Genomic DNA, 22,480 nt, shown 5'->3' on the forward strand with positions numbered 1-22,480 from the left:
TTCTGGTAGAATAATTTTGTTTTATTAAATTTAGCTTATGAATGTTGTTTATGTCTTGCATTAATTAAAAGAATATGTGTCTAATTAAAATTAAGTCTTATTGACTTGAATAGGGTTTATTTCTTGATAAATGAATTCAGGATTACAATCTAAATACATATAATTTTATTTTTACTAAGCAAATTAATTCCAGCCATATAATTCTATATCTCTTTCAGTGAAATTTAGGTATTCAAAATGAACTTGAAAACTACCATCATCAAATGGTATTTGATGTTATCAAAAGTCCATAATATTTCTTCCAATTTGCCTTTTTTCAAATTTATTTAATTTATTTAACAAAAATTATATGGTTACCCAATTAACTCTCAGTGACTCTGGGCAGCTTACTAAGATGAAAACTCAATATAAAAACATTAGAAAGCAATACGTCCCCAGCCACCTGGCAACAACAGTCAATTAAATAAACCACTTGATGTGTTCCATCAAGCTCCCCACACCCATTGACAAAACTAGATTGTGATGGCTCTCTTGGGCATTGGCTTGGACAATGAGGAAGTGGGAACATCTAAGAAGGCTCTGTGGGGAGCATCAGGGGGATGTGGAAGGATCTTTGGAGAATTTGGATTGTCTAGGCAAGACTATACCAGGAATGTCAGGGGAATCCAGTGAGAAGCAGCTGGATGTCAGACAGTTGTGCAAGGCGGAGAAGAGGCACACATGTAGTCATTTATTGTGGATGACCAGTTGGCCACACAGGCCAGAGAGAGGTGCAGCTACGGATGGCTAGCAGAAGAGGAGTTGTACCCCCGGCCAATCAAGGTTGCACAGAGCTGAACAGAGGGAAGTGCAATGGAAGTTAGCAAGGCTACTTGCAAGGAGATAGCCTCAGCCTTCCTTAATCAGGTGCAAAAAAAAGTGTATATTTAGGTCGGCATTTGGAGCCTGGGACTTGTTGGATATAATTGTTTGTAATCTGTCAATCCGTGAATAATCTTGATTCAGTGCCTTGAACCAATTGATGCCAAGCTACTTTCATCAGGCCTTGAAACTACTGGAGCCGTGTTGCCATTGTCCTGCCTTTGAACCCATCAAAGTTAAGCTGTCTTTGTTGTGCCTTGAACCTATTGAGACCATGCTGCTTTCATTGTGCCTGGAACCCATTGATGCCAAGTTGCCTGCTTTGTGCCTGAAACCTTGTAAGGTGCCCAGAGTTACCTTGAGGTAAGATGGAGGCCTACAAATTTTATAAATAAATTAAAAAAAACCTGCTGGAGTTTTGCGTTTTTTGTTGTTCCATGAACCCACGGAAACCGCTTTTGGTTTGGCCAAATCATGAACCCCAAGCATCATGGGGTTGGAATCTTGCTGGTGCCATTTCTGTGCCTTAGGTGTATAAGAGACTGTAGTAAGGGTTGGCTGTGTGTGTGAAATAAACACACATTATCTATTCATGCTCTATTTATCTCTCTGTATGTGTGTGTTTGTAGGTGTATACTCGAATGGGACACAGATCTTCAGGGCCTTGCAAAAGAGTGCCAAAATGGAGCCAATCTTATATTTATATGATGTTCCAGAGTGAAGGAACCCCCACGAAGAAGGGCCTTCTTCTTGATTCCACTAGATGTACATTCTGAGGAGGAGATCAATAGCATTCCCTGCCTCTGTGATCTGGTAGATACGGAAGATGCAACCAGGAAAAGAAGGTCCTTTATATGGCAAAATCTATTGTGCAAACAAAGTTTCATATTGTATAACGAAATCTTTTCCTCCTTTATACACCCATATAGCTCCATCTATAGCATAGTTCATTTTTTTACTCCAATATATTTACTAATGGAGCTTTGAATCTTGCATACACCTCATGCCATCGAAAAATATAAGAGAGACAGTGTGATATACCAGTTAAAGATTAGACTAATGAGATCTATGGAAATTTCCTGTGCAAACTGCAAAATTCAAAAGCATGGATTTTGCTCGGGGGGGGGGGGCACACACTGCAGTTTTTCCTTTATATTTAGCAACCCTAAAATTCACACGTGTCTAAATAATTTTTGGTTGATCATTCCTCATATATTTTTTACTATTCAGTTGATTGACACTACATATGATCCCTTGGCTATGTTCTTGTAAGGTACCTTTCTTCCATTTAAGAAACATTTTTGTCTTCTTGTCCTTCCTTAATCTTCCTTAAAATAAAACTAATTATCTGAAATAGTCACAGTTACAACAACATTTTAATCGAGACTTTTTTGTACTGTGAACATGCTAATTGCAAAATGAGGTGTTCTAGAAACGCGTGCTTTAAAAATGCTGTACATGATAATCTTGCCACGTTTTGCAACATTAGTCCAGATATTTTTATTTCAGTGTTACTGAGGGCAGAGGTACAAATAGCAAACAAGAGAGGCCATGGAGGAAAGAATCAAGCCCTTTTTATAATAGGATGATAGACCAGATGTATAGCTCAAATTTGTCAAGTCACTAATCAGTTAAATAACACTTGGTTAATTAATTCTATTCAGTCCCATTCATTTTCTTCTAAATGATTCTGACTCAGAAACCCCAGTGGGGAACATGTTAAACAGACCATACCTCTTCCAGCTGTACCATGAAGGTAACATTATGCCCTTGTTCTGATGTCAGTGTGCCATCTGATGTGACAACCCGAAGTCCTCTCGGGGCTTTGCCAGGACACTGCTGCGGCTTGGCTGTGTACTGTTCACGCACACCGTCTGTGCAGTTATTAGACACGACCTTTCTGTACCTGTGAAAAGAAGAACAAAGAACCCTGAAGATACTAGCTACAAGCTGCTTGTTTCTAATGATAGCTCCCTTTTCTAGACTATCACTGTCACATGTCAGATATTTAAACCACTGAATCATGAAACAGTATAAATTGACTTGGTACAGAACTTTAGCCACTTGTTGTACTCTGATATTGTGAAGAAGAACTAACACAACAGTTATCAGAGTTAATGGTACTGGAAAATGTATATGGTGCTGTTTTATCACAATAAAGCACCAAGTAACACTTGTCATTACTATGCTGGGCCAAATGAACTCACAAATGTGAGGGGATAAAGGAGTAAACTTTCAATTTTATAACTCAATATAAAATTTTACCTGCCAAATATAGTGATAGGAAATTTATAGACAGTACTGATAAATCTTAATCTTGTCTATTTGTTGAGGGACATTTGAGTAAACTTGAAAAGGTTTTCTGATAGTATTGTCATCAATAAAGGATAATTTTACTTTTTATAGCTTTCTGATAATCCTGACTCAGCTTTCCATTTGCAAAAAGTATCACTCAAGATATAAAGAAAACCACAGACTGAGGAATATGGTAAAGGGTCATCATCATTACAGTTGATAATCTTAAACAAATATAGCTTTGAGTACTTACCCAGTACTATTGAGATAACTTTGACCAAGACTGCACTCTTTTGACAAAGATGATGGGTTATACCAAAAAGCTGGCAAACACTGGCCATTGCTGTGGCGCTCAAATCCATAATCACTAGTTTGGGAAGAAGAAATATTACCTCCAATGGATACATATTTTTCAAATATAAATTGACATATAAAACCATTGTCAGCCCTTCTTCATTCAAAAATCAGGAAAGAAAACCACAGGACTCCATTGGTAGAAATCAAGTGTACTTTTACTAATTATAAATGAATAGAAGCGAAGCTAAGCGAAGTCTGATTATTTAGGTGCGAAAGTGAATAATATATTGTATTATTCATTTCCCTCCCCTTGGCATCCCGTGCACAGTCCAATCATAATTCTCCCAAATGTCAGGTGTAAGATAAGTTCGAAAGGCATCACCAGGATGGAATGCTGGTTCCGTTGGCCTTGGCGGGAAACACTCCTCCTCCATACGCGCAGTAAGGTGGACAGTTCAAAATCTAGAATCTTCCTCCAGCACAACAATGAGTCCCCTCCCAAATACCATGCCCCCCCTCCCCATTTCAATGGCAGCCGAAGCAGCAGCAAAGCGGAGGCTGACAACCATATGATTTCTTTCATGTACAAATGCACATGTTTGGGCATACATCTTATAAATTCCCCATAGCATCTGGCATGCATAAGCCCGATTATCAGAAACTTTAGACTTCTTTCTGCTCAAGAAACTATAATATCCCACCTACAAGATCTTATTTGGATAAGAATATTAAGGGAGTCAAGTTTCTTATAATAACTATGCTTTACAGAAAACAGGAAATGTCTTCTAATTATTGTTTCAGAACATTTTGGTTTTTGTTATAAATTTTAATTTTTATATTTGTGTTTTATTGGTGTTTCTGAATTTTAAATTTTGAATTCGACTTGTATTCATCTGAGACTGTAAGTTAAATAAGCAGAGGAGGGTGATCTTCCCCCATTTTATGTCCACAACAATCCAGTGAAATACAATGTGCTGTAAAATGATTAGCTGATGATTTCCGGTAACCATATAGGACTTGCACCAAGTTCTTTTTCTTCATTCCAAACCTTTGCAAATGAATATTTGGTTCCCTTGGTTCTGCTGTCATTGTTTCTTCTCTTGATATGCAGTTGTAACACATTTTATAACTCTTAGCCAAATAGTGCCGTTTCTTTGAAAATAAGACCTCTCCAGATAATAAGCCTGCTGCTGTGTTGCCGCAACAGCGTAACACAGCAGCAGCCATGAGGTGATCATGCTCACCACCTCCTGCACCTCAACAATAATAAGACCACCCTGAAAATAAGGCCAAACATTTATTTTGAGGATCAAAATGTCTTATTTTCAAGAAAACATGGTAAGTTCCAAAACCAAGTCACACCATCATTAGCTTATAATGGTTTATTATATTCAATAATGTCTTCAGAATATTTCCTTGTACTGCTGTAGATGTCAGAAACTGGATATAGTTCATAGATGTGTATACTAAATCAGCTGATCAGTTATCTCTGCAAAATAATCATCTGTGGTTGTGAGAGGGGAACATTTCCTTTGTAGTAATAGCTTTAAAAAATCATGGATTTTGTTTTGCTTCTTAAAAATCTTGACTTTTCTGGAGTATCTTTATACTAGTAAGAGGGCTAGCTGATTTCAAATGTAGATGTGCTTATTCAACATTATCCAAGTTACTTTTGAAGTATTCTTACTAAAGAAACCATTAAAAGATTATTTGATCATTACATCAGTAATAAAACTCATTTTAATATGCTAGAAGCAAATATTCATAAATGAATATTGCTTTCTCTATAATCTGATTGTCAACAAACCATAATATCTATATTGCCAAACTCTCTTGTATTAATATAATTAAAAAGTGATAACATTGTATCCGTATCAAAGCTTCAGGTATTTATTTTTTAAAAGCTACAAAATACAAAATAACAAAAAAACAGAGCATAATTTCCTGTAATACAAGTGATTTATGCTTGTATGCTACCTGTGCTTTTCTTTTAATGATCATTTGAAGTTACACTTGGAAAAAATGATTTATGAATGATCCTTACACTTAGGACTTAAGGATCACACGATCCAAATTCAGGCACTAGGCAACCAACATGTATTTACGTTTGCAGAATCCCAGGTTCACATGATTGCCATTTGCATCCTTCCAAGATGGCTTTTGACAAGCAAAGTCAATGGGGGATCAGGACTCACTCAACAGCTGTGTGTTTCACTTAACATCTGCAGCAATTTGCTTAACAACCAGGGCAAAAAAGAATATAAGATTGGGTGAGAGCCACTTAATACAGCTAAGCAATAGAAATTCCGGGACCATTGTCTGCATACATATACTATATAGATAACTCTCATGGCTTAGGATTCAGATACTGATTTGGAAGAAGTTGTTCCAGCAAAATCTGTATAGTGTCAGCATCAGGTATTTCCCCATTTCTAATTTCATTTTAAATTTTTTTCATAGTTGGTGAAGAAGAAACATGTCTTGAGAATTGTCCATAAAGAGAAACAGATCAGCCAGGTGGGTGGGGTGGTGGTGTCCCCATCACCTATGCTACCATTTTGTTCCTTTAGTAATCACCCACTCCACTTTCTATAGATCAGGTCTTAAAGAACATAGATTATTTTTTCCCACCACGAAACCAGCTATATATCCTAGGATATAAATAATTTCAATCTGTATACCTAAATGGCAGTATAAGAGCATACACAAACAGGCTGCTGAGAAATGTCACCAGCAGCTCCATTGCATCTCATTATAAAGGCATTAGTATCTTTTCCTCACCTTGCAGACCTGCAATCTAATGAATTTGTTGTTTCCTTTCTGTTGCACACAGAGCATTGATGATAGTGACAAATTGCTGCCTACATGTAGGCACAACGGGCCTACCATCAACTGGAGCAGCAGTGGATGAAAATGATTGTTAAAATCTGAGCAGGGGAATGGAGCACACCCAGCACGGCTGTATTGCATTCAAGCATCTGGCGTTCACAAGGCATATTTTGATTTTCATTTTGTGACAGGTTGAAACAAACTTATTTCCCGAACCTTACTAACAACTTAATTGGCAAGTGGTTTTAAATGACTATTGAACTCATGTATGAAATTTCACAGGGATGTCTCCATATTCCCATTGAAAATATCCCCATGTACATCAATCTTCCACTTTGTATAATGCACCTTAGGACTATGTAATTAATTTCTGAAAGCTACATCCCACACTAGGAATATTAGTATTGTAAACAACATTATAAATTCTGAATGGAGTTTCTTCAAAGCTATCTCGGTCAAGTAATGAATATTTACGTTTAGCATCCCTCCACTTGATTTTTCAAGTGTATACCTTTTTTTTTCAGATTCCAGGAAATGTTACACTGAGTTTCCTGCTAACCTCCGTTGGCAGGAAACTCAGACCTAAGATTATGTTCGAGGGAAACCTAAGATTATGTTCGAGGGAAATTTAATAATTATGTTCATAAATCACAGATATGTAGGCCTCTAATATACTAGAAGTAGTTCTTAACTTCTGACTATTCAAAGTCACAACGGACTTGAAAAAGGGGACTTATTATCCAGATCCAAAGTTTTGATAGTTGTCCCGCTTCCCCCCAACACATGACCCACACTTCAGGCACTCAGCAACACAGCGGCATTTATGGCCACTTGCAGCATTGTGTGGTGATGTGACATAAATGACAGACATCCTTGCCAAAACCACCAGATCTGGTTTTCAGCAAAATGACAGCATTTGTTTCATGACCAACACCAAAAAAAGGTTGTAAAATTTGACTGATCTATTTTATGATTCTTATGACATAACCACAACAGGCAGGATATATATATACACACACACACACACACACACACACACACACACACACACACACACACACACACACACACACACATATATATATATATATATATATATATATATATATATATACTTAAAGTCACAACCCCTGGTATGCCCAAGTGTGGGAGGAAGGTCACACTTCCACTCTCTGTCATTAGGCTCGTCACCAGGGGTTGTGACTTTAAGTATATACCTCCCACCCTGGCTGGCTGATAAAAGGAGTCGTTCTCTGTAGCTCAAATGGTTAACTCCCTGCCTGGGAGGCAATAGAGCACAGGTTCGAATCCCAGTAAGGATATGGCTAGCTGATGAGAGCTAAATAGCTTGAAATAGATCTATACTAAAAACATATATATATATATATATATATATATATATATATATATATATATATATATATATATATATATATATATATATATATATATATATATATATATATATATATATATATATATATATATATATATATATATATATATATATATATATATATATATATATATATATATATACTTAAAGTCACAACCCCTGGTATGCCCAAGTATGGGAGGAAGGTCACACTTCCACTCTCTGTCATTAGGCTCGTCACAAGAGACCATACAGACAGAAACCCAATATTTTTTTACTGTTGCCTTTTTTGTTACATTTGTTATATTTATGCTGATATTTAAATGTTATATTTATGCCCTTTATTTATTTATCAGCATAAATATAACATATATATATATATATATATATATATATATATATATATATATATGTATGTATGTATGTATGTATGTATGTATGTATGTATGTATGTATGTATGTATGTATGTGTATATATATGTGTGTGTTTTTTCGTAGGTTTTCACAGGTGTAGGTATGCTGGTCTTGTTGTATTTGGGGCTTTTCCTGTGTAAGATTGAGATTGTCTTGGCAATATTTCAGCGAGGTCTCACTCGCCATCTTCAGGCTGGGTTTTGGGCTCACATGTATGTATGTATGTATGTATGTATGTATGTATGTATGTATGTATGTATATACATACACACACATATGGTAAAGAGTCTCTCTCTCTCTCTCTCTCTCTCTCTCTCTCTCTCTCTCTCTCTGTCTCTCTCTCTCTCTCTCTCTCTCTCTCTCTCTCACACACACACACACACACACACACAGAGTGTATATATACTCTATATATAACATCCTCTAAGAATAATCCAAAATGTAGAACTAAACCAAATTAGGATTTAAAGTCATGGTAGAGTTTTATTGGACACATGACATTAAGTCATGCACAATCCAAAAATGTCATTGAAAATTTTCTTGGCAACTACAGAGCACCAAACTACTTTTAGCTGGTTGAGAAACTTTTTACTGCATGCAAGATCATGAAGTGGAACATGTCACTGTAGGCTCATATTTGGACTTTTTTCTTGAAAATCTAGGTGCAATTATTGACAAACGTGGTGAAAGTTTTCACCAGGACATTGGCACAATGGAAAAATAGCAATAGCAATAGCAATAGCAGTAGACTTATATACCGCTTCATAGGCCTTTCAGGCCTCTCTAAGCGGTTTACAGAGAGTCAGCATATTGCCCCCAACAATCTGGGTCCTCATTTTACCCACCTCGGAAGGATGGAAGGCTGAGTCAACCCTGAGCCGGTGAGATTTGAACCGCTGAACTGCTGATCTAGCAGTAGCCTGCAGTGCTGCATTTAACCACTGCGCCACCTTGGGTATCAGAGCAACTGAATCTCTCAGTGCTGGCTGACTATTGTTGGATATTGCAGCGAGATGCATCTGACACTAAGAAGAAACAAAAATCAGCAGCAAAATATTTTTGGCCCTGTTCAACTCATGCAGCAAATCCGAAACATTACACAATTAAATACATTATAGACAATAAAATTGATTTCACATTTTTCAAGATCCTGGAATTATATTGATGTTTAGTTTGAAGGGGTCTATTATAATCATCAAAAGCATTTCAGGAAGCAAAACTTTTGAAAAAAGAATGTTGTCCAGTGAAATAAGTGACTGCCAATGCTTGTTTGGAGTGCTGGGTAGACTGCAATGTTCCAAGAAATCTTGGGTTGATGCAGCTTACCTGTTAAATTTAGTCACTTTAGAAACAGATCTATGAAATCTGAGGGATGCTGTTGGAAATGTGGGTAGGACAGTAAAGAATGTGGGGGAGAAAATAAAACAGGTGAAAAAGGAGGAAACTACAGAAATAAGAATTAGTGGAGCAACTAGAGACAGAGTGAGCATGTGCAAATGTGGTGAAGCTGAGAAATTTAGGAGAAAACATGGGGAGGTGGAATGGAGCTTCTGCTAGGAGCTTGAAGAAGAAGTTACAAAGCAATTAGCAAGGAATACATGAATCAGAAGAAGAAAGTAAGGAATAAGTTAAGAAGAAGAACATTATGCCTCAGTGTTCAGTTAATTAATCTCTAATTACAATATATCTCAGTTGTTGATCAGGATTATGTGTTTTTTTGCTCAACCTGCACCTATCTGAAAAACCCAAGTAGAGAGCATAGGAGGCTTACAAGATCCATGAGTCTCGATAGGCTCTGGGTGAGTGAATATGTGACTGACCATAAACTGAACCTGAGTTTGTTTAGGAGTGTGCATATAGTTCTCCATGTTTTTCCAATTTTTAATCCAAGCATCCATAATATGTCACACACAGAGATGGCATTCAGCCAGTTTTAACAGGTTCTGGAGAACCAGTTATGGAAATTTTGAATAGTTCGGAGAACTGGCAAATAGGCTGGCCCCGCCCCCACTGACTCCCAGCTGATCTTCTTTTGTTGCCCTGAACAGGAGAACAGAGCCAGAAAGCAAGTGGGGAGGGAATGGTGATTTTGCAGTATCCTTCCCCTGTCATGCCCACAAAGCCACACCCACAAAGCCACACCACACCCACAAAGCCACGCCCACAGAACCAGCAGTAAAAAAATTGGAATCCCACCACTGGTCACACAGATATGCATTTTAAAGCAATAAAGCAGACAATCAAATGTAAGATTAGGCTTCAACGAAATTCTATGATTAGAGAATTTAAGTAGCTCAAGGTTGAACTGCAGAATCCTTGGTTCTTGTTTGCTTACAAATGTTTCTTTACTCCAATAGATAACATCATCACTGCCTGTGAGTGTGGGGTTTGCTCCCCCTCCCATTCTGTCAGTGTTAGTGGCGTATGGTTTTCTGCTTGGTAGTTCGTTGATTAGGGTATTGTTTTCTGCTTGATTCCTTATCCATCTAATATAATTCCAGTTTATCTGTGCATTTATGCTGAAAATGATGTATTTTGTTTGTTTCCTTCTTAGTTTTTTATTGCCTCTTCTGAACAGTGTGTAAATATTGTTTATTTCCATGTGTCTAATTCCTTGGCATTTTGTATTTGCCTTGGTGTAGGATGATTCAGTATGCCATTTGCAGTGAGATGAAGGAGTTTTCACTGTGTATTCAGGCTGCTAGTTGGTATTCATGGATGGGCTCTGCTAATTCTCTGCCTATCTGTCCTGCATAGTGGCTGATACAGTCCTTACACTGTATGTTGTAGATGACATCTGTTTTTTCTCTCCACCTTCTGGGATTACTGGGACTTTGGTCTTAATGAAATTTGTTAGGATCACCATGCATCCTATTGTTTTACTTGAAAATTGTTTTACTTAATTATTAAATTAAAAATGAAACTTTCTTTCTTGTCAAAGAACACTGATGGAGTGTGGATAGAGATGGGAAGAAATATGTTCAAGTTGTGTTTTAATGTAAACCAACCTAATTTGTACCCGCAGAGTTACTGTTTTCCTCTGGATCACAATTATCCATTTATTCAGCACTTCTCCAAACTCTGTAATGCAGTTAAATGATGAAAAAAAAATGCTTCCGAAATGGATGTCAGGAAAATTGTATTAAAAGTGATTACGCTGTAGAAAATAGAATTCACACAGAACATGAATGATGATTATTATTGTAATCTAGACTTATCTTTTTTCTGAAAAAACAAATACTTGATCTGTTGCTGGAATGATCCCATTTATGCTGGAATAAAGCCCATGAAAATCTGGAAAGGAAATGCTTTAATAACACATATGTCACTGTGTAATCCATTTATTACTTAAATAAATACAGATTGGTTTCTATGCAGTTGCTAGGATATAATATTTCTGGAACTAAGTGCACCAATTCCATTGTGATGTTCATTCCTGAAACACTATTGCCCCCTGGCTGTGAAAAGTGGGCAATGCATACAAATAAAATATCTCTGCATTGACTTTCTTTCTTTCCTATTCTTAATTCTTTCTATAATTCTTTCAAGTACAGTTCAGGGATTACTAATTCTGCTGTCACAGGAAATGTGCACATTTTCCCCCAGAATCTGTGACAAATCTGAAAATAATTCAAACGTGTAAGTGCAATGACAAGGTTTTTTTGGTCTGATAATCAAACATGATTCTTGATTTTTTTTTAAATATTTTTTTTAAAAAAAAACAAATAAAGAAACTAAAACAAATAAATAGAATTTAAAATATTTTTCATTAAAAGCTAAAAACAAAATGCTGTAAAACTTTGTTCTGGGTTATTTCTAATTTTGTTCTAGGACTTCAACTACCTTAGTTCTAGATGGGGTTACACTATGGCAGACTGACCCTTTGGGGCTGTCCTGGATTTGCGACTCCTGCTGAAAAAGCAGGTGTCAATAATGCTAGGAGAATCTTTGTGCAACTTTGTGCTGTGCGTCAGTTGTGGCCTTTCTGGAATCAGAAGTCCTTGTGCTTCGTCATTGAAACCCTGGTTATCTCACTTTTGGACTATTGCAATGAGGTGTACATGGGGCTACTCTTAAAGAACATTCAGAGGCTTCAACTGGTGCAGAGTGTGGCAGAGCAGGCAGTTCTTGATAGCCCTAGGGTTGCCATTGTTATACCACTGCTCTGCAAGCTGTACTAGCTGGTGGGTTGCTTCCAGATACAATTCATAATATTAGTTATTACCGTTAAAATCCAGCATAACATGGATCAGATTATTTGAGGAAACATCTCACCCCAATGGACTGACTTACTCCACCTGAGCCAGCAGAAGAGGCATGCTACAGGTCCTATCAGTCAAGGAATTTAGACTGGCAGGATCCAAGAAAAGATCTTTCTTTGTTGTGGTCCCTGCCCTTTGAAATATCTTATCCTCTGAGGTGAGATTGACTCTCATCCTTTTGACCTTCTATAAGGGCCAAATAACTGGCTGTGCCAGATAACTTGTGGCCCCAGTGGGGGAACATTAGACTGCATGTGGTTGTTGAATTAAGAGACATCCCACCTCCCTCTCCCATGCATCCTGCTTCCTCATCTTTTAACTAAAATGTTATCTTTGACTGTAATTCCATTTTTATCATTTTAGGAAATAATTCTCTTATGATTTTAATGCTTTTAATGTTGTAAGGCTCCCAGAGTCTCTTTGAAATATGATGGGAGGCAAATAAATTTAGTAAAATAAATAAATAAATATGATTGACAGAATAACAGAGCTGGAAAGGACCTTGGAAGTATTCTAGTTCAACCCTGTGCTCAAGAAGGAAACTATTCCATTCCAGACAAATGGTGTCCAATCTCTTCTTAAAAACCTCCAGTTACAACTTCTGAAGGCAAGCCTCTTCCATTGATTAATTTTTCTCACTGTCAGGAAATTTCTTTTTAGTTTTAGCTTGGATCTCTTCTTGAGAAGTTTCTATTCATTTCTTCTTCTCCTATTGCAGGTGCTTTGGAGATAGGTTGATGCTCTTTGTAACAGATTCATATCATCCCTAGTCCTTCTTTTTGTAGACTAAGTCTAATAAAACTACATACCAAGTCCTTGCAACTATTCTTCATATATTTTAGCCCTTCATTATCTTATGAGGACCCAGATTGTTGGGGGCAATATGCTGACTCTCTGTAAACCGCTTAGAGAGGGCTGAAAGCCCTATGAATTGCTATTACTATTGCTAACTTTGTTTCTCTCTTTCTAGAGCCTTAACATCTTTTTATACCATGCTGACCAAAACTACTAAGTATTCTAAATGTGGTTTTATCAAAGCAGTATAAAAGTGATACTAACACTTCATGTGATTTTGATTCTATCCTGTTGATACAGTCTGTGACTGTATTTTTGGTAGCTGCAGCAAACTGGTGACTCATATTTAAATGGTTGTCCACGAAGACTCCTAGATTTGTCTCACTATTAAGCCAGATACCTTCTATTCTATACCCATGTATGAATTTTTTATTGCTTAAAAACCTCACTTTTCTGACCACTGAATTGCTTTTGTTGGAAAGGGCCAATATTCAACTTGGTCAAGATCTTCCTGGCTCTTGATCTCATCTTCTGAAGTGTTGGGTATTCCACACAGCTTGTTGTCATCTGCAAATTTGAGGAGTTCTCCTTCTATCCCTTCATCTAAATTGTTTATGAATATGTTGAAGAGTATTGGGCCTAAGATAGTACTTTGGATACCCCACTCCATATAAATGTAGTTCCATTAAGATATATTGAGTGTGGTGCTTCAGTAATTACAAATTCATCTAGTGATGAGATGATATTTAAGCCACATGTTTCTCTCTTAGCAAGTAGTAGGTTGTGTTCTACTTTGTCAAATGTCGAATGAAGTCCAAGTATACTATGTCCACAGCATTTCACTGATACACTAATTTAGTCACTTTATCAAAGAATGCAATAAGATTTGTCTGCCATGATCTGTTTTTGACAAATCCATGTTGATTTCTAATAACAACTTTGCTTGCTTCAAGGTGTGCACAGATTTTGTTGCTTGATTAGCTTTTCCAGGATCTTTCCAGGTGTTGATGTGAGGTCTGTAGCTTTCTGGATCCCCTTTTTGGGAGACGGGAATAATGTCAGCTCTTTTCCCATCGTCTAGGGTTCCACCACAAAAGCGCGTAGGACAAAATCGCGCTCGACAAAAGCGCGCTGTGACGTCATCACAGCGCGACGAAAAAGATCGAAAAAATGTAAAAATAAAGCTAAAACCTTCCCCTAACCCCCCCAAACCTAACCCTAAACCTAACCCTAACCCTAACTCTTAACCTAACCCTAAACCTAACCCTAAACCTAACCGTTAAAGTAACGAAAAACGTAACGCTAACCCTTATCCTAACCCTAACGCTAACGCTAACGCTCTAAAGCTAACCCTAACCCTTACCCTTACCCTAACCCTAACCCTAACCCTAACCCTTACCTTTATGTGAATCGGCTTGCTTTAATTTAATTTTTATTAATTTTTATTTGAATTTTTCGATCTTTTTCGTCGCGCTGTGATGACGTCAAAGGCGCGATTTTGTCGATCGCGCTTTTGTCGTCCGCGCTTTTGACGGGTCACGGGCATTAGTTACATTATATTTTCATTTGTATTGTTTTTCACCTTGGTAGATTTGCTTCTGCCTTTAATTCTATGTTAGTTGCGCAGATTTGCAGTTTATGGTTGAGCAACCATGTACATTGATTAAATGCATAAAGAAACAAACAAATTATTAAATCCAGAATGTTCAATTCTTACTGCATGCTTGTTTCTGTTCTTGTAGCTTGTCACTGATATTATATTATAAAACATTGCATAGCAAACAGGATTTAGGAATTGAATGTAGGAAGCATGGAGAGTGAGGAGTTATATTTATAAGATAGGCTGCAGTGAAACTAACTATGTTAAATGAGACTACAGTACTTGTATAAATGGGAGACCTGTAGGGTGCAAAGCCTATAATTGCATTTAGTTGAATTAAGTTGCAATTACCCTGCAGCACCTTTTTGGACAGCCATGAAAAGGTTAAAGCTTGATATCCCCTTAATGCTGCCCTTTTTCAAGTGCTTGGAGAACATTAGCATGTATCATTGCACCAAGATTACTTCTGCATTATTCTTCACTAATACAGACATGAATTGTTAATAGTATGTTACTGTCTACTACCATCTTACTAGCAAGACAGTACAAAACATGCTTTCAAATCATGAAATCCTGATGTCACCATTTATGAACTATATATAGGATGTTATGTAACTTTACTAATGTAGGAGATGTGCTGAGGTGTGCCACATTAATTTAGAAAGACAATCTCCAATTTCTAGGATTTTTTTGCCACCTGGGAGAAAGTCAGGCTACATGCACACCTATAGCAAAGCTAAGCTGTGACCTTGTACATTCTCCGTTATTAAACACAACTCACCAGTCGAAGTCTGCTTCTGTGCAGACACATGGCTCAGAGGACATGGCTCCGGCGTACTTGCCTTGCATGCATTTCTTTTCCGACTTACGCTTCTTGTAAGTCCTTTTGGCTCCCATGATGCATGCTTCTCCCTGAATAAAGAAAAGAGATGAAGGCTTTTACCATAGTGATCAGGTGTATTTTTGCAAATTACAAATGTAAACAATTATCATATACTAATGCAAAAAGAAACAGTGGAGACCATTCATATTTTTCTACGGTGAGAACAAAGTCACCACATATTCAGTGGCACAAAGACCACAGTGGTAGGGTAGGCCTATATTGGCAAATAAATGTGTGTGTAGATAATCCTCAACCTAAGACCACAAGTGGGATGAGAACTTTCATTCTTAATCAAGGTGGTTGTTAAGTGAGTTCTGCCCAATTTTACAATCTTTTTTTTTGCCCCAGTGATGCTAATCACTGCAGTTGTTAAGTGAACCACACAGTTGTTAAATGAGTGATGGCTTTCCCCATTGACTTTGCTTATTGGAAGCTGCTGGTGAGATTGCAAATGTTGATCATGTGACCTCAGAATGCTGCAACCCTCATAAATACATGCTGATTTCCAAGCACCCAAATTTTGATTCCTATCACTGTGCAGACACTGCAGTGGTCGTAAGTGCAAGGATCCACTGTAAGTTACTTTTCTCAGAGCAATTATAATTTTGAACGGTTGATAAATGAATGGTTGCAAGTCAAGGGCTACCTACTATATATGTATGGCAATGAGCAAAAAGTATAAGCCTGGATTTATTCTTTTCCCATTCCCACATCAGATGCAAAAAAAAACTTCAACCCACCTACTCCCTGGAATGAGACCCCTTGGAATAAAACACAGCACATATAGTATAGAAGCCAGGTTTTAGTAATTTGACCAAAATTCTATTAAATAAAAAGTAAGTAACTTTTTTTTAAAAGGCAGCCTCAATTTTTCAAGAGATGGCCGGGAGCTTTCTAATGTCAAACAGTCATGAATGAGTCCACCCTGACTTCAAGCTCCAAGCTCAATATGCTATCTAAACTACTTGTCCTCACCTGGTTATAAAGCTCCCAGCCATCTCTTCTAAGATTGAGGCTGCCTTGAAAAGAAAAGCAAAGTGAGTTGATAGGGCCTAGAAATCCTATACTCTTGTAAAGTTATGACACCTAGCTGTGATTAGGCTTTCCAAGTCTGAGAATAGCTTCCCTTTAATATCATTTTGTATTGGTTGGTTGTAGTAGTTAGTAGTAGTAGTAGTTCTGTCCATAACACAGATTTTTAAAAAAATGTTCAGTAGCAGCCTCATTGCAGGGCCTATGAATGTTGCCTGTCTCAGCCAGCTGAACTTGAGAAAACAACCATGTAGATTCCCAAACAAGGAGAATTAAGAACTGGCAACAATCAAATTAACATTGAACTGATTCTTGCCTTTAATGCCATTAACTAGGGTCTAGTGTAACAGTGTGACTAGATTAAATTATTTTGAAGTTGAAGGTTATTTGGTTTGTAAGAATGGCAAATGACATAGAGAAACTGGGACACTGGACACATTTTTTTTGAAAGTGAACTATTCTAAGACTGCACATTTTAAAGAGAGGAAGATATTGTTTTCTGTCCAGAAACTAAACTGAACATGGCAGAGATAGCTTTTTTTTTGCCTGGCCTTGGGACCAGCCCTGTTTCTATTTCTGTACCTCCTTGTCTTTTAAAATAGGTGGGGAGAAATTCACCATTCAGTTCAAAACAATGAAGTGCGAACCATTTTCTTCTCCAATTTGTTTCAAGTTTTACCTTTCACATAAATGCTTACTAGTTGCAGTTAGAATGTATATCAAAGTGTTAAGGGGTGATGGATTCAATGATTTTGAAGCAATAAATTAGGTTGATCTCAACTTTTAATTAATTACTATATTAATTTTAATTCAATTCTAGGTCAGACTTTTTACCTGGCTGTGAAGCTGCCAAGGTCGGTAATCATCATCCACACACCGTCTATCAAAAATGGACTTGTAATCCACTTTTACCAACTGCCACTCAGAACGATGGCTGAAGTGTCCAAAAACGCTAAATAAAAACATTGAATGATTATAATAGTAGGAGACGATTATTTTAACAGATCAGCAAAATGAAATGAATATAATTCTATACATATCCCCTTTTTTGGCCCATAATAAAAAGGGGCTTATCTGGCATATACAGGAAATCATAAACAAGCTTCTAATCTCTCTTTAGTGATATATTCCAGTTATAATAACAGCTTTCAACAATATTTTAAGTTACAGATTTAATTATGAGCATAAGTGGCTAGTATATAGAGAGTGGGATTTATGGGGAGGGAGGGAGGGAGGAAAGAAGGATGGAAGCTTACAAACCAAAATACTCATATTATTTACTTATTTATTCATTTATTTACAATATTTATAAATTGCTGATTTCCACTATTATTGAAGAAGATGGTGTTTATTCTATTGGAACTGGCTGCATGAATTTGAACAAATTAAAACTCCAGTAATCAAATATTAAATATATAGCAATAATCAAAGCAGTGTAACTTTTCTTACACATAAACACCCACCCACACATACCCATGCACAAAGCTATTTATTAACAGGAATTAGTGGATAAACGTTCTGCTACATAGTACTTAATGAAAAATTAAGCATTATGTTATGTACCGTAAATCAACTACAATCTGCTTTGGTGCTTCAACTCACAGATGCAAATTGCTCTACTTCAATATGGTTAAAGTTCAAGACAGGAGAGAATTGCTGAAATTGGCTATTTTATTTTACAGACCGGGCTTATGTGCATGCACTCCTCAATACATGGCAAAGCAGCGAAGTACATCTGACGTGCTCTGCTGATGAGCAGAAAGGCAAGCCCCTTTCCTTCTTTAGATGTTCATATCCAAAGGTGTCCTTTGCTTGAATCTCCACCCAAAAAATCCCCATCATTTTGAGGATTTGCAAAAAGCCACTGAAGAGTGCACTAGAATCATATTGAAGTAATCAGTGTAACACTCCATATTCTATTTATATTCCCAGATTACAAATGATATTTCATCTATTATATTGTTTATATTTAACAATAATAGAATGGATCCTGTTAGTGTTATTTCATGTGAGATACTACCTGTTTAATAATTCCAGAGGAGCTGAGGAACCCAGAGTGGAGTGGAGCCCATTAAATGGCTGGTGTGAATGTGTGTATTTATTTATAAAAATAAATAACATCTACTCACGTCATTATTAAAGTCTCTTCTCCAGGCTCTCCCAAAACCCCATCAACAAACAGCGGGATGGAGGTGAAACTGTACTTGCTCCAAGATCTTCCCTCATCAAAACTTAACCTGGCGATAACAAGACAAAACAAAACAATAAGACACAGAAGAAACAAAAATAATCTCTTTTTATATTATAAATAGTTTTTCATAACAGATTACAGAAAACTGTAATGTTCCTAGCATTACAGTAAAAAAATAATAAAGAAAAGCTATTTTAAGGACACACAATTTCCCGAACAACTATAAATTTCTGTGTTATTTTGTATTAAGTTCACATATAATGGTATAAAGTTCATATAATGTATAAAGTTCACATATATTTTTGTTCAGAAAAAGAAAATGTAGTTAGTCCTCAAATTACAACAGTTTATTTAGTGACAATTCGAAGTTACAACGGCACTGAGAATGTGACTTATGACTGTTTTTCACAGTTATGACCTTTGTAGCATCTCCATGATCAGGTGACCAAAATTCAGATGCTTGGTAACTGGTTTCATATTTATGACCATTGTTATGTCCCAAAGTCATGAGATCATAGTTTGGGACCTACTAATAAGCAAAGTCAATGAGGAAGCCAAATTCAACTGGCTTGTTAACTTATCAACTGTCGGAATTCACTTAACAACTGTGGCAATAAAGGTCGTAAAATGGGGCAAAACTGACTTAACAAATGTCTTACTTAACAACAGAAATTTTGGGCTCATTTGTGGTTGTATGTCAAGGACTATCTGTATTATAATGTTAAAGCCCAGTACATATTGTTGTTTAATGGAAGAAATAATTGATTACAGGTAAATGGAAAAAGCTAAATAAAAGTAATCTAATATTACTCTTATATATTGAATGCATATTAAGCATAATTTCCCTAATTTGGAAAGATTAAGAATAAAGCTATCATTATGAACATTTTAAAAATAGAACATCAAAAAAAGGCATTTAAAATATAGGACACCAAAAGACATAACAATTATCATAAAATGGCACAATCTTAGGAATGATTGGAAGTGGATAAGGCAAGGCTCTGGCTATTGAATTACAGCTCCCGATATCCTTTATGATATGTGGGCTTTGGAGAACTAATGGGCTCTTCTGTATTGAATTTGCACTTTTTTGTTACATTTGTCCTCGGTTACTACTTTAAAAAAAAAAGAATTTGTTTTTACCTCAACATGAATATTTACACCCTGTTCCTTCTGGAGTCTCTTATTGCATTTTCTTTTCTTATTCTTCTATTTCAATAGAGTTTAACCTTCAATGTTATTTACATCTTTTTAAATTGCAGCTAAATTTCCTAAGCTTCAGTTTGAACAAAATGCAATGCAACTTCTTAATACTAATTTAGATTATACTATTGACCTGCAAGTGTTTTGTTTGTCAAAAATTGTATGTACAAAATGCAGATATAGTTTTATTGGGATGAAAAGAGGCAGCATGCTCATTTGTTTAATTGGCATATCCTGGCACTTAGTAAAAAAGGTTGGTCGCAATCCAACTACTAATGGCATATAATACACACTGAAGGACTCTATGATGAATAGAATTAGAAAAGTCACATTAATTACCAGAGATGTCTGATAGGCAGAGATGTATGTTTCATAGCAACCAAAACCCCACCTTGGTCCAGATAAAGGACGCTGTGTTCATCTTCAAAGATCTAGTGAGACACATTAAAAGATACATGAAATCCTTTGTATGTAGAACCAAGGACCGGCAGGTTTCTTTTGTAATAAATAAGTATATAAACATTTAATACTATTAATGTTATAAATTATATTCTTAGGAATAAGAATGATCACGATTTTATTTCATTGTTTAGAAAAAAAGAGGAAGGAAGGAAGGAAGGAAGGAAGAAGCTTGGTTATCTGCAGAATGAAAGTCTTAATCTACATAACTGTATATAACTGAGACTATCAGGTAATATGATGCCTGAATAGGATTAATAATAACAATTTATTCAAAAGAAAGGCTTACAGTTATTGAGCAATGACACTAATCATTATTAATTCTTTTTTTACTAATTATTTAGTTGTGCCTTATCTGTAGCTTTCCAAGCCAAACACAAAAAAGTAATTATAAATGCATACATTTTTCATGTATTGCAGTATATAAACTTTTTTAGATGAAAATTTTAGGTACATAAAAAAATGTTCGAAATTCCAACATTGTATACTTTGCTAACTGTAGCTCTAATAAGTATTTGTTTGACTAGAAATGTGGGATATCAATTAAATGAATACATTCTGCAGATTTAACAACCACAAAAATAGAATGGGAAGACAGTCCATTCCTTTTGGAAAACAAATCAGTTCCTCTGAGAAGTGATGATTCAGAGAATAGATGAACTAGACCCTCAAATGTCCAAGTCTTGCCCAAGAATTGAAGGGTTTCATCACATTCCTAGAAAGCAAATCTTGCTCTACATTTGGAAGCATAAAACCCATCTATTTCTGATTAATTTAGAGCAACCTACTCAGAGTGACAAATGCCTTGTTTACTTTTAGATTAGATGACTGCAATCTGTGTAACTTTGAGTGTGCTTGCAAACCTCAATTAGTGAACAACACATCATCACAAATACTTTTCTCCAGACTAATCTAAAATTGAAGTGTGCTATCTATCATTTTTGGGGAACCAGTTCTTGCTGGTTTGTTTTAAAGCCCTGAAAACTTAAGAAACATTGTGTCTCCTCTTCTTGCAGAATAGTCAGTTTGAGGACATGTTTTCTATTCCATCACCAAAAGAAGTTTGGTAGGAATGTTGGATGCTCCTAAAATAAATCTTGTTAGATATCAATCCAATTTTGTGCAAGACCATATTTTTTTAGATATACTACATACTTTTAATTGGTACCACATTTGCATTTATATTTAGAGACCTATAGCAGGATTCCCAATGTTTTATGTCTAAGAGGTTCAATATGTATTAACAGAGCACTTACACTTTGCTTTGTTAATTCTCTTAAGTATGTACTTGATTTCAGTTTATGAGGTGGTAATTGCATATTAATTAAATGCCAAGTATTTGCTAAAATGTATTCAGTGATATACAAGAGTCATGCATATTGTTGTCCATATTATTATTTGATTGCTAGAGCTCTTTAAATGCTTATACTTAGTTAATGGATATGGAGTTAATTTGAGAAGTAGGAAAGCAAGGGGAAAACAAAATATTTTATTTAGTAATTCTCATTCTTACTTTTGTGTAAGCGATTGTAGTTATACCCATGTCAGTGGATGTAAATATAGGCCATTCTGACAGTTAATCTACCTAAAACACATCTAAACCTTTAAGACTTGAGCCAAAGTAATGTTCTTATGTATTGGTTTAATTGTTGTTTATTTCTTGTTAAAATAAAAGGTTCACTAAAGATGAGAAGGCATTCCTGGCAGTTAGAATTGTTTATGTCTAGTTGTATTTTGCTACTTATGGAGGATTAAATTCAACAGCTTTTCATATAACATGGCTTTTCAAAAACTTATCCCCAGTTTGCAGAGCATGTATATGGAATTTTAGATTTTGAGACAATAATTAAAGTTATAAAAATCAACAGACATTTACTCCATTTAACTATATTTAACAATATTTAATGAGCCACCCGTTGAAATAAAGCATGCTGATGGGGAATTCTAACTGAATGAATATCTCCATTGTCTTTCTAGCATCCAT

The 22,480-nt window shown here is 36.1% G+C and overlaps 1 protein-coding gene across 1 annotated transcript in view; it reads right to left on the minus strand.

The window, feature by feature from the left end:
• LOC148043642 (VPS10 domain-containing receptor SorCS1-like) overlaps nucleotides 1-22,480 on the minus strand; it is a 596,751-nt gene that overhangs the window by 67,967 nt on the left and 506,304 nt on the right. The window contains exons 13-18 of the mRNA XM_087726087.1: nucleotides 20,377-20,468; nucleotides 18,773-18,880; nucleotides 17,478-17,595; nucleotides 15,510-15,640; nucleotides 3,410-3,523; nucleotides 2,596-2,767 (exon numbers count right to left, since the gene is read on the minus strand). Of these exons, the coding sequence (XP_087582213.1) occupies nucleotides 2,596-2,767; nucleotides 3,410-3,523; nucleotides 15,510-15,640; nucleotides 17,478-17,595; nucleotides 18,773-18,880; nucleotides 20,377-20,468 (735 nt within the window). The remainder of the gene's footprint in view (nucleotides 1-2,595; nucleotides 2,768-3,409; nucleotides 3,524-15,509; nucleotides 15,641-17,477; nucleotides 17,596-18,772; nucleotides 18,881-20,376; nucleotides 20,469-22,480) is intronic.

This window comes from Thamnophis sirtalis, unplaced genomic scaffold (assembly GCF_051295495.1).
Source record: "Thamnophis sirtalis isolate CommonGarterSnake01/CBP01778 unplaced genomic scaffold, rThaSir2_p1.2 scaffold_11, whole genome shotgun sequence".
NCBI classification, from domain to species: domain Eukaryota; kingdom Metazoa; phylum Chordata; class Lepidosauria; order Squamata; family Natricidae; genus Thamnophis; species Thamnophis sirtalis.